The 17263-nt window shown below is 48.8% G+C and overlaps 2 protein-coding genes across 3 annotated transcripts in view; both read right to left on the reverse strand.

Annotated features, from left to right (window-relative positions):
• Window positions 1-17263, reverse strand: part of LOC146356256 (uncharacterized) — a 44611-nt gene that overhangs the window by 26360 nt on the left and 988 nt on the right. The window contains exon 2 of one of the 2 annotated variants that reach the window (XM_084831868.1): window positions 475-2149. In XM_084831868.1, coding sequence (XP_084687994.1) covers window positions 475-2149 — 1675 coding nt within the window. Of the gene's footprint in view, window positions 1-474; window positions 2150-15810; window positions 15899-17263 lie in introns of those variants that run through there. The other variant, XR_014787299.1, reaches the window with a different exon arrangement.
• On the reverse strand, window positions 2056-17263 carry LOC146356258 (uncharacterized). Its single transcript, XM_084831412.1, has 2 exons — window positions 8733-17263; window positions 2056-5481 (listed from the first exon to the last, which is right to left on the reverse strand). The coding sequence occupies exon 1, from the start codon at window positions 15667-15669 to the stop codon at window positions 13363-13365; it is 2307 nt and encodes a 768-aa protein (XP_084687538.1). The 5' UTR covers window positions 15670-17263; the 3' UTR covers window positions 2056-5481; window positions 8733-13362.

The following is a 17263-nucleotide window of genomic DNA, read 5'->3' on the forward strand; positions in this document are numbered from 1 at the left end:
TACCCTGGACAAAAGGGTATCCTGGGAGTCAGGAGGGCCCTCCCGCCATGGCTCTGCGTATCCCACCTGATACACTGCCATCGGGGCTCTGCTGAGCCATGGGAGGTGGGAGGGGAGTTTGGAACCAGGGCTGGGCTCGGGACGAGGTTGAATGGGTTGCTGGGAACCTCAGACGAGGCCTCGCTCCCCCCAGATGCCTCAGGGTGCCCCAGGACTACTGCAGCAGAGGGCTGTTCTGGGGGATCACACTCCCCCTCCTCTGAAGAGGTCTCTCTGTGAGTTTTCTGATGTGAAGTTGGGGATTCCCTTCGACTGGAGCTCTTTCCAAACTGAAGGCATGGAAATGGTTTCTTGGCAGTGTGAGTTCCCTGATGCCTAGCAAGGTTTTGCCTGCGACTGAAGCTCTTTTCATGCTGCAAGCATTCAAACAGCTTCTCTCCAGTGTGATTTCTCTGATGTGAAGTAAAGTCATACTTTTGGCTGAAGGTGTTTCCACACTCCAGGCATTTAAATGGCTTCTCCCCTTTGTGAGTTCTTTGATGGTATTGAAGGGCACCTCTCTGGCAGAATCTCTGTCCACACTCCAGACACTTAAACGGCTTCTCCCCTGTGTGTGTTCTTTGATGTGGTTGAAGGGCAGATTGCCGGCAGAATCTCTTTCCACACTCTGAGCATTTAAATGGTTTCTCCCCTGAGTGGATTCTTTGATGGATAGTAAGTGCTCCCCTCTGACTAAATGCTTTTGTACACTCCAGGCATTTAAATGGTTTCTCCCCTGTGTGCGTTCTTTGATGAGCAATAAGTACTGTACTCTGCCTGAAGCTCTTTCCACACTCCAGGCATTTAAAGGGTTTCTCTCCTGTGTGAATTCTCTGATGGGACACAAGGGCATTCTTCTGTCTAAAGCTCTTTCCACACTCCAGGCATGTAAATGGTTTCTCATCCGTGTGAGATCTCTGATGTGAAACAAGGGCTTTCTTCTGGCTAAAACGCTTTCCACACTGCAAACATTCAAATGGCTTCTCTGCTGTGTCAATTCTCTGATGCAAAGCAAGATCACGCTTCCGGCTGAAGCCCTTTCCACACTCCAGGCATTTAAATGGTTTCTCCCTTGTATGAATTATTTGATGGGAATTAAGAGCTGAGCTTTTTCTAAAGCTTTTTCCGCACTGCAGACATTTATACGGTTTCTCATCTGTATGTGTTCTTCCATGAGTAACAAGAAGAGAGGGCTGACCAAAGCTCTTTCCACACTCCAGGCATTTATAAGGTTTCTCCTCTGAGTGACTTGTTCGATGGAAATTAAGAGCTGACTTATTTCTGAAACTCTTTCCACAGTCCAGGCATTTAAATGGTTTTTCCCCTGTGTGAGTTCTTTGATGGTATAGAAGAGCATCCTTTCCGCATAATCTCTTTCCACACTCCGAGCACTGAAATGGTTTCTCCCCTGAGTGGATTCTCTGATGGACAGTAAGTGCCCCCTTCCGACTAAATGGTTTTCCACACTCCAGACAGATAAATGGTTTCTCCCCTGTGTGCGTTCTCTGATGGGTGAGAAGGACAGCACTGTCTCTGAAATTTTTTCCACAGTCCAAGCATTTAAATGGCTTCTCCCCTGTGTGAGTTCTTTGATGTACTTGAAGGGCACTACTCTGGCGGAATCTCTGCCCACACTCCAAGCATTTAAATGGTTTCTCCCCTGAGTGGATTCTCTGATGGACAGTAACTGCCCCCCTCTGACTAAATCCTTTTCCACACTCCTGACAGTGAAATGGTTTTTCCCCTGTGTGCGTTCTTTGATGGCAGAGAAGGTCAGCACTGTCCCTGAAACTCTTTCCACACTCAAGGCATTCATATCGTTTCTTTGCTCTGTGGGTTGTACAGTGGTCATTAAGGGTTGTTTTATGAGCAGACATTTTTCCACGCACAGGGGATTTCTTCTCTTTCTCTTCTTCAGGTGTTTTTTGTTGTACCATAATTGCGTGAAGGTCACCATCCAGACATTTATTCCTCTCTTTATTTCTTTGCTTACCATCTAGTTTGTTCACCCAGCCTTGCTTCCCAACATTCTCTTCCACATCTGGCCATTTAATGCTTTCCTGGAACACTTGAAGAGCTCTTTCATTTTTTTTCTCCCATACATCCCCGGCTTAAAGAAAGAGAGAAACAGAACTTGAGTGCAAAGAAGAAACACACTTGCAAATCAGGGAATCCAATTGATGTTCCCACCCCCTAGAAGGGAACACCTCAGTTCCCTAAACCTATAGTAAAATGAGGAGCAAGGACTGCAAAGAAAATTTAAAGGAAACTGGGAAGGCTGAAACCCTAGCAGAGTTCATTTAAAAAGTTATACATTGTCCTCCCCCATTGAGGAAAGCAGGCATGAAAAAGAAACAGGCTCAAGGGGCCATGCAAAAAGGGAGCCTCTACTTCAGTGTAGCTGAGTTCAAGGGGTACAAAGGCAGGAGTTGCTCTCTCCACTGCCGAGTAAATCAAAAACTTTCCAAGGTCACTTTATTTCAATTCAATGGCCAGACCCTCTTCTGGTTCTTCCCCCAACCAGATGGTTCCTGGTGGCCTTACCAGGGGTCTAGTGCTGCTGCTGCTGCTGAAATGTTCCATGACCACTGTTCCAGGGCACAGTTGTTTAGGGTATCAAGAAGTTTAGCCTCTTTGTCGTGAGTGGACCATGCATTTATCCAGTCAATGTGGGGGTAATTGAAGTCTCCCATTATTACAACACTTCCCTGTTTGGAGGCCTCCCTGATTTCATATTCCATCTCAAGGTCACCCTGAGCATTCTGGTCTGGGGGATGATAGCACTTTCCTAGCATTAAATTAGTTTTGGAGCCTGGAATTGTCACCCACAGCACATCCTTGGAAAAGTCTACCTCTTTTAGGTGTTCTAGTCTGCTTGACACCATGTCCTCTTTGATGTACAGAGCAACAACTCCCCAGTCCCCCCTTCCCTGTCCTTCCTGTAGAATTTATATCCAGGGATGACTGTAGCCCACTGGTTCTGTCCATTCCACCAGGTTTCTAAAATGCCCATTCTGTCTAGTTTCTCCTTTAAAACCAAGCACTCCAACTCTCCCATTTTGGCTCGGAGGCTTCTAGCATTTGCATAGAAACACCTATACACGGTCTCCCTTCCCAGATGCCTCTGACATGTGCATCTTTTGCTGTGGCACTTAGGCCTCTCTGACTGGCTATCACGTTCCACCATATACTCATGTCCTATTTCCTCCCCTTCTACATTTGAGCAATCAAAAACATTTTCATCTTCATCCCCTTGGGATGGTGTAACCCCAAGTGGATGCTTCCCTGCTCCTGTAGGCTTTCTCCCAGGGTTCAGTTTAAATGTTGCTCTGCCACCTTTTCTATGTTTCGTGCCAGCAGTCTGGTTCCATTTTGGTTCAAGTGGAGCCCATCCCTCTTGTACAGGCCCGGCTTGTCACAAAATGGATTTAAAGGACTACTGAAGGAGGACAAGGAGTTTGCAGAGAAGCTGAATGAATTATTTTCATCGGTCTTCACTGCAGAAGATATAGGACAGCTACCTGTGTCTGAACTGATGTTTTCAGGAAGGGAGTCTGAGGAACTGAGTCAAAGTGCCACATGATATCCTGATGAGCAAACTAGCTCAAACTGGGCTAGATGAAACAACGATCCGGTGGATCCACAGTTGGCTACAGAATCGGACTCAAAGAGTGCTTATCAATGGGACCTTCTCAAACGGGGGAGAGGTAACGAGTGGGGTACCGCGGGGCTCAGTCCTGGGCCCAGTGCTCTTCAACATTTTTATTCATGACTTGGAGGAGGAGGTGCAGGGAATGCTGATCAAATCTGCAGATGACACAAAATTGGGTGGGATAGCTAATACCTTGGAAGACAGAAACAAAATTCAAAGTGATCTTGATAGCCTGGAGCGCTGGACAGAAAACAACAGAATGAAATTTAATAGGGATAAATGCCAAGTTCTGCACCTAGGAAAAAGAAACCAAATGCACAGTTACAAGATATACTTGGCTCAACAACACTACAAGCGAGAAGGATCTTGGAACTGTTGTCGATCACAAGCTGAATATGAGCCAACAATGTGATGTGGCTGCAAAAAAGGCCAATGCTCTTTTGGGCTGCATTAATAGAAGCATCGCTTCCAAATCCCGGGAAGTACTAGTTCCCCTCTACTCAGCACTGGTTAGGCCTTATTTGGAGTACTGTGTCCAGTTCTGGGCACCACACTTTAAGAAGGATGCAGACAAGCTGGAGAGAGTTCAGAGGATGGCAACACAGATGATCAGGAAAAAAAGCCCTACGAGGAGAGACTGAAAGAACTGGGCATGTTTAGCCTTGAGAAGAGAAGGCTGAGGGGAGATAGGATAGCGCTCTTCAAGTACTTGAAAGGTTGTCACAGAGAGAAGGCCAGGATCTCTCCTCAATCATCCCAGAATGCAGGACACAGAATCATGGGATCAAGTTACAGGAAGCCAGATTCCGGCTGAACGTCAGGAAAAATGTCCTGACTGTTAAGAGCAATACAACAATGGAACCAATGACCTAGGGAGGTGGTGGGCTCTCCCACAGTGGAGGAATTCAAGACGAGGCTGGACAGCCATGTGTCAGGGATGCTCTGACTTGGATTCCTGCATTGAGCAGGGGGTTGGACTCGATGGTCTTATAGGCCCTCTCCAACCTTACTATTCTATGGTTCTATGACTCCGGCCTCTCTGCTGGAAACAAAACCTGCCTCTGCCTCAAGCTCCCGAGTGTGTTTCTCTCTGTACTTCGCATGGATTCCCTGAGTTCTTACCCAGACCGTACTTAACTCTGCTCCTCATCTGCTCCTTGATTTATTTGGCTGTTGTTGATTCTCGGCTTATACGTTTCTCTGACCTCGGAACATTACTACAGCAACTCTGTTGCAAACGTCACAGGTTAGGCATACCAGCCTCTCCAGCTCTGAACTCCCTCTCTGTCTACAATCTGATTTCCACTGGCTGGAAGCCCGCACTGATCAGCTGCAAGTACCAGACAGTTGCAGAGCAAAGCGATACCAACCGGCCATTTATTCTGCTCATAGTAAACAAACAATATTGCAGTAACGTGCTCCACAACAGTGAATTCCTGACACCAACGCCGCACCAGCAATCTGCCCGAGTTGCAGTAAGTCCAACCTTAACATTGGCAAGACATGCTGAACAGTGTCAAAGAGCTTTGAGGAGGGTGGTGCTCTAAGGAATGCAGTAGATAACTGGAGGTATTTGCAGGAGAACCAAAAGCCCCCAAACTGCAGCCTGTTCAGTGGGACGTAGAACAGAATCACGAAAATCTACCAGCTGTCTGAGGGAACACTGATTTCCAGGTAAGGCACAGTTTCATGATATATCTAAGGACTCACCTGTCAACGTCTCTTGGAGAAGCAGCTCTTCCTCCTTTCAAGCCAGGAGACGAGGTCAGATTTGGGCATTAGAGGCTCTTCTTCATGAGAGAATAAAAACATGAACATTATTTATGGCACTTAAGACAAGAGACAAATGGAAGGAAGGCAAGGTTTTTCCAAACAGGAAACCTACAGGTGGGGAGGGGACAGGATGCACCTGGAATCATCCATCTGATGTCTGCTGGTTGCCCAGCTAGGACTGAGATACCAGACGGGCCATGCTGCAGTGGAAGAGAAGCCAGCACTGTTTCCCTCACAGCTGTATTGTAACTCCGCCCAGCAAAGGGAAGGGCCAGCCTAAAGAGAAGCACCTACTTTGACCATCTCACCCCCTGCAAAGGAGAGCCCCATCTTACAGGCCTGGCATGGGACCCATCCTGTCAGAAGTTCACCCCCCTGGGGACTGCAAGATCCATTACTTGGAGAAATGCAAACATTAAAAACAATACTGGTAAAAGAACATCTTCATTACTCCTCATTAGAGAAAATTCCGTAGCGGAGGGCAGCAGGGTCAGGAAGGCTGTGCTGGGCAGACCTCCCCCTCCTCCAAGGCGCCCCTTCCCTTCCTTCTCTTTTGAGTGCTCTTCCCGCTCCCCCCCATACCACCAAGCCATCCTACCTGCTCTGCACCAAGGCTCCCCCCCAACCCCTCTGCCATAGGGCTTGAGTGGGTCTCTGCAATAGTAACCATGCAAATCTTTGGGCCCCACAGCCTGGCGAAGGGAATGGCCAGCCTAGAAAGAAGCACCTACTTTGACCATCCCACCCCCTGCAAAGGAGAGACCCGTCTTATGGGCCTGGCATCCAGGCACCCATCCTGTTAGAAGTTCACCCCCTGGGGACTGCAAGATCCATCACTTAGAGAAATGTAAACATTAATAAACAGTATCAGTAAAACAACATCTTCATTACTCCTACATAGAGAAAATTGCGTAGCGGTAAAACAGCATCGTTACTCCTTGTTAAAAAAAAAAACAGGACGGTTTAAAAGCCAGAATGGAACAGCCCCTTTATACTGAAAAACCATGGAAAAAATAGTGACATGTGTTAGAAACACTTAAGAACAATATTTTAGGACTAAAACCCTTGCAATATATTATTGTTGTTGGTGTTGTTGTTATTATTATTATTAACCCCATAATGGAACGTAATGAACATATATGGAATAATGAACATATATGGAATGACTCGGAACGGCCACTTCCGAATGAGCAAAATGAACCAGACTCGCCAGTCACACATAACTCCATGGCAGGGGTGCAAAAAGCCCCCAGACATCCACAGAAATCACATTCCAATACCAGTTCCAGGCAATAGTCAGTATTGAAGAAACTGGCCCGAACAGCAACTTCCAAGTGAGCCAAATCAACCAAACTCACCAGTCACAAATAACTGCATGGCAGGGAGGCAATTAGCCACAAAAATTCCACAGAAACCACGTTCCGGTACCAGTCCTCAGCTATAGTCTGTATTCTGCAAAACAGGCTGGGATTGCAACTTCAAAGAGAGCCAAATCAACCAAACTCACCAGTCACACATTACTACGTGGGACAGATATAATAAGCTCTGAAACTTCTATGGAAACCACATTTCATTAGCCATTCCTGGCCATAGTCCATATTCTGCAAAACAGGCCAGAATGGCAACTTCCAAGTGATCCAAATCAACCAAATTCACCAGTTACGCCAGAGATGGGATTGATATAAATACGCACAAAACATCCACGGAAACCACGTCTCACGATGAGCTGCATCAGTTCCATCTAGTAAAATGACAGTGGCGTATTTGATTAGTTTCAGCCACTCCAAAGTTGCCATTCTGGGCTATTTCCCCACAACAGCTTGTGGCTCACTTGGAAATTGCCGTCCTGGGCCAGTTTGTGGAATATGTCCAGAAGGGGTATCGGAATGTGGTTTCTGTGGACGTTTTGTGGCTTACTGCATCAGTCCCTTGCAGTTATGCATGACTGGGGAGTTTGGTTGATTCGGCTCACTTGGAAGTTGCTGTTTGGCCCATTTTTCAGAATATGGACTATGGCTGGAACGTCTACTTGAAACGTGGTTTCCATGGAAGTTTTGTGGCTTAATATATCAGTACCACCTAGTCTGATGTGACTGGTGAGTTTGGCTCACTTGGAAGTTGCTGTTCCAGGCCAGTTTTCTTCATTATGTACTATTGTCCAGAGTGGGTATTGGAACATGGTTTCTGTGGACGTTTGTGGCTTATTGCATCCCTGCCATGGGGTTCATAGAATCATAGAATAGTAGGGTTGGAAGGGGCCTACAAGGCCATCGAGTCCAACCCCCTGCTCAGTGCAGGAATCCAAGTCAGAGCATCCCTGACAGGTGGCTGTCCAGCCTCGTCTTGAACGCCTCCAGTGTGGGAGAGCCCACCACCTCCCCAGGTCATTGGTTCCATTGTCGTATTGCTCTTACAGTCAGGAAGTTTTTCCTGATGTTCAGCCGGAATCTGGCTTCCTGTAACTTGAGCCCATTATTCCGTGTCCTGCACTCTGGCATGATCAAGAAGTTATGAGTGACTGGTTGAGTTTGCTGATTCGGAAGCGGCAGTTCCAGGCCATCCCGTTCCGAACATGTTCTGAGCATTATGGGGTTAATACTAATATACCATTGCAAGGGTTTTAGCCCTAAAATATTGCTCTCAGGTGTTTCTAACACACGCCGCCAGTTTTGGCACTGTTGTTCAGTCCTTCAGTCGTGTCCGAGTCTTCGTGACCCCATGGGCCACAGCACGCCAGGCCTTCCTGTCCTCCGCTCTCTCCCGGAGCGTGCGCAAGTCCATATTCATTGCATTGGTGATGCTATCTGTTTTGGCATATATATTTGAGAGAGAGAGAGAGAGAGAGAGAGAGAGAGAGAGGGGCCGTTCCAGCCCGTTCTGTTCTGGCTTTTAAACTGTCCCGAGAAAATCCCGTAGCGGAGGCAGCAGGGTCAGTAAGGCTGCGCGGCACGGTCCTCCGCCTACTCCAAGGCGCCCCTTCCCTCCCTCCTCTTCCGAGTGCTGTTTCTGCCCCCACCACACCACCAAGCCGGCCTACTTGCTCTGCACCTGGCTCCCCCCCCCCACAGGGCCCGAGTGGGTCTCCGCAATAGCAACCATGCAAATCTTCGGGCCCCACTTGGCGACTGGCCTGCACGGATCCAGCCCGCCGCTATGACCCCGAAAGGGGAGCCGCAGGGGGGCTCTTCCCTGCCCCCCGACCCTCCCTCCGGGGCGAGGCATCGCTGCCTCCCGCCTTCCCCTCCGCCCCGCAACGCAGCCCCCTCACCTCTTCGCCTCGCCCTCCTCGCGGGGAAGCCTCGCGAGGCCGATCTCCGCGCAAGGGACGCGAAGGCGGGGGCGCCCCCGAGCGTCTCGCGCCCCCTCCCCAATCGCGGCACTTCCTGCCTCTCTAGGAAGCGGAGCTCGGTGGCCCCGGGGTTTCCCGAGCGGCCGCGTTCGGCAACCGGGGGCGTTTGGGAGGGAGGCGGCCCCGCTGCTGCCGTCCAGCCCCCGCAAGGGTCACACGGACTGGCGCGCTGTCCCCTAGAGAGGCAGGCAGTGCCACAATTGGGGAGGGACGCGGCGTTGCCCCCGCCCTTGTCTTCCCGGGGAATGGGCCAGCCAGGCTTGGTGAGGGGGCTGCACTGCGGGGGGGGGGTGGAGGAGGAGGAGGGAGGCACCAGTGTTTTGCTTTGGGGGTAGGATTAAGGGGAAGAGAAAAGCCCCCCCCTCCAGTTCCCCTTTCGGAATGGTAGGTGGGGGGGCTTTCTCCAGTTCGAGAAAAAGTCACCTGCCCGAAAAGATGCTGCCCGATAACGAGAACTCGGAGGAAACGATTTATTCATTACTCTTCCATTTATTTAATAAACTGTTTATTCATTACTGCTCCATGAGGCTCAATGGCCAAAACTCCCCGGGCAGTTCGCAAAAATGTAAAAACCCTTAAATTCAACACGATGAAACGTTAACAGGAAACGATGGAACGTTTAAAACAAGAGTAACCCGAAAGCGAGAACGCGCGTTAGGGAAAGATGTAAAAACGTAAGAACTCGCATTTGAAAACAAACTGAGGGCCTATAAAGACCGGGGGGGGGGGGGGCTGTTGCAAGGTCTTCACCTGGCTCTGAAAACAACACAATGTGGGCACCACGCAAGCCTCGCTGGGAAGAGCATTCCACAACCGGGACACCACCACCAAAAAGGCCCTCTCCGTAGGAACCATGCACCTCACTTCACTTGGTAGAGGCACCCAGAAGAGGGCCTTCGAAGACAATCTTCGGGTCCAAGCAGGTATATTTGGAAGGAGACGATCCTTCATGTAACCTCGCCACAAGCCATTTAAGGCTTTAAAAGTGAGTATCAGCAATTTGAATTTTGCATGGAAATGGACTGGAAGTCAATGCCAATCAGAGAACTGGGGTCACATGATCATATCCATCAGTGCCCATTAGTGATCATGCTGCCCTATTTTGGACCAGTTGATGTTTCTGGACCTCTTTCAATGGCAGCCTCATGCATTGCAGTGATCCAGATTGCAGTGATCCAGGTTACCAGGGTAGGTAACTGTAGCTAGGGTATTTGTCTAGATAGGGTCATAGTGTATCGGCCTGAGCTGAGAAAAAGTGCTCCGTGCCACCAAGTCCCCCCTTTGCCTCCAGTGACAATATTGGATCTTAAAGCACCCCCAAATGACAAATCTGATAGTTTAGGGAGAGTGCAGCCCCCTTCCAGAAGAGGTTGAAAATCACCTTGGAGGGCGTACGAACCACCCATTAATAGCACCTCCATCTTGTCTGGATTGACTCTGTTTATGGGCCCTCATCCAGTCCATTACAGAGCCCAGGCACTGAATGAGATCACCCACTTCCTCACTGGAATTTGATGAAAAGCACAGATAGAAGTGGGTGTCAACAGCGTATTGATGAGACCTCAGCCCACATCTCCAGATCCCCCCTCTTAGTGGCTTCCTGTACACATTAAACAGCACGGGAAATGAAATAAAGCCCTCTGGAACCCCACTGCATAGCTGCCAAGGCACAGGGCAATAGTCCCTGTGCACCACCTTCTGGAACCGGCCACCCTATTTCTCCTGCTGGGGCAAATGTATGGAGAATAAGGGGCAAATTCATGGAGGGAAAGGCTATCGATGGCTACTATTCATCATGGCTACATACTACCTCTAGTACCAGCCATGGTTTGGTGCCTCCCCTAAGGCCTAGTTACTGCCAGGAAGAGCTTGAAACTAAAATACATTGGTAGTTGGCCAGCTCCTTTTGCCCTGCCCACCAATGGAATCTGCCCCAAGAGATTCTGCAGAACTAGATTCATACCATGGGCTGAGAGACGTTCAACACCCCTACTGCAATGTGTTCAAGCAATCACTAGGGGAGTTTCTGCATTGCATGTCTCAAGTATGCCCCCTCTGGGTTCCTGTGGGCAATTGCTGGCTCAGGGAAACTGGCTCAGATCACTGCTGCTATGGAAGGACTTACAGCGTTCCCATGCTCCAGATATTACACCTCCCTCCCTCCAGATGTGTTGGACTGCAACTCCCATTGGCCCTACTAGCTGGGGATAATAGGACCTGCAGTCCAACACATCTGGAATGGAGCCAGGTTGGGGAAGACTTTTTACACAACAGTAAAGAAAACTCTTCCCAATTAAATGGGGACTGAAATATGTTTAACCACCTCCTAAGGCCTGTGAGAGGGAAGCAGAATCTTAAGATGACTTACAAAAAGAGGCAGCACAGAAGTTTGACGGTTTGTGTTTGGAGGGGAAGGAGGAGCAAAGCCGCACAAGGCACATACCCTCCCTCCCAGAACAAATGCACACCCCATTCCTCCTAAGCCCCCCACCCATTCCCCTTGGGAGGACAGAGCTGTGAGCCCCACGGCCTGACCGCGCCTCTTAATCTAACTTGCTGCCATGTGTGTCCACTCGTAGGGGCAAGGGGGTGCAACTGCCCCTTCCCACAGCATTCCAGTCATGACATCATTGTGAGGGCAGCAACAGCAGCTGCTGTGCTTTCCCCGTCTCTCCCTATATTCAGCCTCCAGCCATATGGACAAGACTCAGGACAGGACATCAGGAAATTCAACCTGCATCCCTTAAACTAACGTGATATCCTCAAGTGTGGTGGAGGATGCTATCCTGCGGCTAGTGTTCAAGTGAGATTCAACTGTCCATTTGACCGAGTTATGTATGTGGGGAGGAATGCAGTGCTGTCTTGTCCTTTACCTCAGGTAGAAAAATGTCTTGGGTTTAGCCAAGGCCGATCCTCATACACCTACACAGTGCTGTGAGCACAATATGACTGTAACAAGTCCCCAGTAGGGTTACTGCAACATGTTATGTGTGGGGCCGCCCTTGGAAGATGACTCGGAAGCTTCAATTGGTGCATAATACAACAGACAGCTTTTTAACTGGCAAGGCACGGTTTAAGCACATCACGAGCAACATGACTGCTTGTTCATTGCAGGCCCAGTTCAATGTAAAAAAAAAAAAGGTAAAGGTGTCCCCAACCAGTCATGTCCAACTCTAGGGTGTGGCGCTCATCTCCATTTCTAAGCCGAAGAGCCAGCGCTGTCCGAAGACACTTCCGTGGTCATGTGGCCGGCATGACTGAACACCGAGGTGCACGGAACGCTGTTACCTTTCCCGCCGAAGAGGTACCTATTTATCTACTTGCAATTTCTTGCTTTTGAACTGCTAGGTTGGCAGAAGCTGGGACTGAAGACGGGAGCCCACTCCGTCACGCAGCACTCGGGTCTCAAACTGCTGTCCTGCTGACCTTCCAGTCTGCAGTTCAGCGTCTTAACCACTAAGCCACCGTGGCCACCAGTTCAATGTGCTGGTACTCAATTTTAAAGCCATAAATGGATCGAGTCTTAAATACATTAAGGGGCAGCTATTCCCATACCTATCATGCCTCCCCTGGAGGACTCTTCCTCACCTGACAAAGACAGCTTACTAGACCAGGAACTGGAGGGGTGAGACCCAGGAAATACCATGCCAGCCTGATGGTGAACAGCCAGGCCACTCCCTTGTGTCACTGGAGAACTCTGAATCTGAACAGGTGCAGTGTCCTCTCATAACTCCCCAGAAGAGGCATCAGTTGAAGAGGTGTCCACAGCTGACTCTGCTTAGGCACAAGAAAGGGCTCCTCGAGAAGAGGGTGTCTGTAGGCCCCTGATTAGTTGCAGCTGGGTGGTGGATGGAGTCTGAAGCTGACTGGCTTGAAAAGCCTTGCAGGACCCTGGCCTCTCTGCTGGAAACAAAACTTGACTTTGCTTCTCATCTGCTCCTTGATGCGGTGCCAACCTGGCCATGCATTAAGATCTTATGCTAGTTGGGGCCTTTCCCCATGTGTCCCCATTGATACATAGAATAGGATACAGAGGACAGAACAAGATCGAAACAAAATTGAAAAACAGGAGTATGGAGGCAGATAATTATACTAATCACCAGTGTGTCTGGCGGATAAACTTTCCAAGTTCTTTCCATACACCAGGCAGTCATATGAGTTTTTTGGTGTACATTCATTTACCCCATTCCCTGCAAAAACGGCTCCCATTATATTCTACACCTTTAAATGATTTCTCTTCCATGCCCACTATTTCATTTGTACTAAGGCACGGTCCACAGCCCCTGAGTGTGTGTGTGTGTGTGTGTGTGTGTGTGTGTGTGTGAGAGAGAGAGAGACAGACAGACAGACCCATGCATGTATAACTTTTGATCTATTGTAAACTATCTTACCACAACTGGAATGTTTCTTGGGCTTTCCCAAAGAGAATCCTCTGATGTCTGTTAAGGCCTCTTTTATGAGAACAGCCTTCACCATGTTAGGAGAATTTCGACGGATTCTCCCTTACACAGAGAGCAATTAAATCATCGGTGTGAAATAGGTGTGCCCTTTATACTCCTGACCCTTCAATCGTTTCCCCTGTCTCGAGTCCATAAACGGAGTCAAATTGCTCTAGGGGAGCTGTTGACCGAGGAAAGCTCTGGGGAAGAGTGAGAGTGTGTGTTCTGGCAGACCCTGGTTCAGCAGTGGAGTCCACCTCATTGGTCGACACGTCTGGGTCTTCCTCCACACAAATGGACCCTTGTTCCTGAGTAGGCCCTTCCTCGTGTGTATACCCTGGACAAAAGGGTATCCTGGGAGTCAGGAGGGCCCTCCCGCCATGGCTCTGCGTATCCCACCTGATACACTGCCATCGGGGCTCTGCTGAGCCATGGGAGGTGGGAGGGGAGTTTGGAACCAGGGCTGGGCTCGGGACGAGGTTGAATGGGTTGCTGGGAACCTCAGACGAGGCCTCGCTCCCCCCAGATGCCTCAGGGTGCCCCAGGACTACTGCAGCAGAGGACTGTTCTGGGGGATCACACTCTCCCTCCTCTGAAGAGGTCTCTCTGTGAGGTTTTTTATGTGAAGTCAGGGATTCCCTTCGATTGAAGCTCTTTGCAAACTGAAGGTATGCAAATGGTTTCTTAGCAGTGTGAGTTCTTTGATGGTATTGAAGGGCACCTCTCTGGCAGAATCTCTTTCCACACTCTGAGCATTTAAATGGTTTCTCCCCTGAGTGGATTCTTTGATGGATAGTAAGTGCTCCCCTCTGACTAAATGCTTTTGTACACTCCAGGCATTTAAATGGTTTCTCCCCTGTGTGCGTTCTTTGATGAGCAATAAGTACTGTACTCTGCCTGAAGCTCTTTCCACACTCCAGGCATTTAAAGGGTTTCTCCCCTGTGTGAATTCTCTGATGGGAAACAAGGGCATTCTTCTGGCTAAAGCTCTTCCCACACTCCAAGCATTTAAATGGTTTCTCCCCTGTGTGACTTCTTTGATGTGAAACAAGGGCATTCTTCTGGCTAAAGTGTTTTCCACACTGCAAACATTCAAATGGTTTCTCTCCTGTGTCAGTTCTCTGATGCAAAGCAAGATCGCGCTTCCGGCTGAAGCCCTTTCCACACTCCAGGCATTTAAATGGTTTCTCCCCTGTGTGAATTTTTTGATGGGAATTAAGAGCTGAGCTATTTCTGAAGCTTTTTCCGCACTGCAGACATTTATATGGTTTCTCATCTGTATGTGTTCTTTCATGAGTAACAAGGAGAGAGGGCTGACCAAAGCTCTTTCCACACTCCAGGCATTTATATGGCTTTTCCTCTGAGTGACTTGTTCTGTGGAAATTAAGAGCTGACTTATTTCTGAAACTCTTTCCACACTCCAGACATTTAAATGGTTTTTCCCCCGTGTGAGTTCTTTGATGGTATAGAAGGGCAGCCTTTCCGCATAATCTCTTTCCACACTCCAAGCACTGAAATGGTTTCTCCCCTGAGTGGATTCTCTGATGGACAGTAAGCGCCCCCTTCCAACTAAATGCTTTTCCACACTCCAGACAAATAAATGGTTTCTCCCCTGTGTGCGTTCTTTGATGGCGGAGAAGGTCAGCACTGTCTCTGAAATTCTTTCCACACACCAAGCATTTAAATGGGTTCCCCTCTGTGTGAATTTTCTGATGAGTAGTAAGGCTTCGCTCATGATTGAAACTCTTTCCACACTGTGGACATTCGAATGGTTTCTCTCCTGTGTGAATTCTCTGATGTGAAGCAAGCTCATCATTCCGATTGTAGCTCTTTCCACATTCCAGGCATTTATATGGTTTCTCCTCTATGTGGCTTCTTTGATGAGAATTAAGATTTGATATTTGTCTGAAGCTCTTTCCACACTGTAGACATTTATATGGTTTCTCATCTGTGTGAATTCTTTGATGGGTTTTAAGGTGAGAGCCTGAACGAAAACTCTTTCCACACTCCAGACATTTATACGGTTTTTCTCCTGTGTGAGTTCTCTGATGAAAATTAAGGAGATAGCCCTGACTGAAGCTCTTTCCGCAATCCAGACACTTAAATGGCTTCTCCCCCGTGTGAGTTCTTTGATGTACTTGAAGGCCTCCACTCTGGCGGAATCTTTGTCCGCACTCCAAGCACTTAAATGGTTTCTCCCCTGAGTGGATTCTCTGATGGACAGTAAGTGCCCCCCTCCCTCTAAATGCTTTCCCACAATCCAGACAATTAAATGGTCTCTCCCCTGTGTGTGTTCTTTGATGGCGGACAAGGTCAGCATTGTCCCTGAATCTCTTTCCACACTCAAGGCATTCATATCGTTTTTTAGCTGTGTGGGTTGTACACTGGTCATCAAGGGTTGTTTTATGAGCAGACATTTTTCCACACAAACTGGATTTCTTCTCTTTCTCTTCTTCGGGTATTTTTTGTTGTACCCGAATTGTGTGGAGGTCACCTTCCAGACATTTATTCCTCTCTTTATTTCTTTGCTTACCCTCCAGTTTGTTCACCCAGCTTTGATTCCCACCATTCTCTTCCAGGTCTGGCCACTTAACACTTTCCTCGGACACCTGATGTGCTCTTTCATTTTTTTTCTCCCATACATCCCTGGCTTAAAGAAAGAGAGAAACAGAACATAAATGAAAAGAAGAAACACACTTGCAAATCAGGGAATCCACTTGATGTTCCCACCCCCTAGAAGGAAACACCTCAGTTCCCAAAACCCAAAGTAAGATCATCAGGAGCAAGGACTCCAAAGAAAATTTAAAGGAAACTGGGAAGGCTGAAACCCTAGCAGAGTTCATTTAAAAAGTTATACATTGTCCTCCCCCCTTGAGGAAAGCAGGCACAAAAATTAATATCCAAGGGGCCATGCAAAAAGGCAGCCTCTACTTCAGTGTAGCTGAGTTCAAGGGGTACAAAGGCAGGAGTTGCTCTCTCCACTGCAGAGTAAATCAAAATACTTTCCAAGGTCACTTTATTTCAATTCAACGGTGGGGGGGGCAGCTTTCCAGAGGCTTCTCCCACCTGTTTACCATCACCAGCTGACCAGTGTAATATGGTTATGTGGTTGGGGTCCATCTAAATCACCTCCAGGATCCCTTACAACCCAGTGCTGCTGAGCACAAGAGACTGCAGGTTTCCCCTAAGGCTGTCTTTTGGGCAGGTTACCCAAAGGTTACATTGAATTGGTAGCCTTTGTCCGACAAGGCCTGAGGGGGTAGGAGGGAGTGAATCTGGGGGAAGAGTGGATCAAAGGCAAAAGGAGAGATTGGCTTTTGTCCTGGAGAAGAACATCGCTGGAAAGCTGAGACGGAGCAGGGATCGCTTGGAGCTGTGATGCTGAGGGCCTTCATCCTGAGCGCAGGGTAAACACGCCTTTTACAAGAGAAACCCCACAAGTTTCCAGTGCCCGGACACTGAAGTCCGGGTTGGTGCTGAAGCCCCTGCAAGCTCTCCCCCATCAGGAGTGGGGTGCAGGAACCCAGCAATATAAAAGAGCGACCAGCAGCTGAGAGGGAGCAAGTGAAGATCCTCCTTTGCTCCTTGGTCCTCAGTCCTCGAAGCTGCTGCCCTCTGCTGCTGCTGCTGGCTGGTTGCAGGTATCTGGGCAAGGCGTGCGCTCCTCTGCGCGTCTCCAAGTGTGAGCTGGTGATATTACCTGCACCAGCTGACCAGCCGCTCCCCTCCTCCCTGGGTATTAACGGGTGGGAGCTGCCAGGGACCGCGCCTTTGCGCACGCTATGTGGAGACGCACAGACCCGCCCTACTAGCTTTCCCAGCATACCTGCAACCAACCAGTAGCACCCAATAGCAGCTGCATGTCTAGTGGATAACTAGCGGTATCTGCAGCAGAACTAAAAGCCCCCAAACTGCAGCCTGTTCAGTGGGACATAGAACAGAATAATGAAAATCCACCAGCTCTCAGAGGGAATACTGTGATTCCTAGGTAAGCCACAGTCTCACGATATA

The sequence above is a fragment of the Heloderma suspectum genome, chromosome 2, assembly GCF_057233095.1.
Source record: "Heloderma suspectum isolate Gila_16-S chromosome 2, 16-S_ref, whole genome shotgun sequence".
Taxonomy (NCBI): domain Eukaryota; kingdom Metazoa; phylum Chordata; class Lepidosauria; order Squamata; family Helodermatidae; genus Heloderma; species Heloderma suspectum.

Excerpts from the sequence above, each read along its gene's own strand:
- LOC146356258 (XM_084831412.1), bottom strand. The coding sequence starts at position 15,669 with ATGTCTGCTCATAAAACAACCCTTGATGACCAGTGTACAACCCACACA.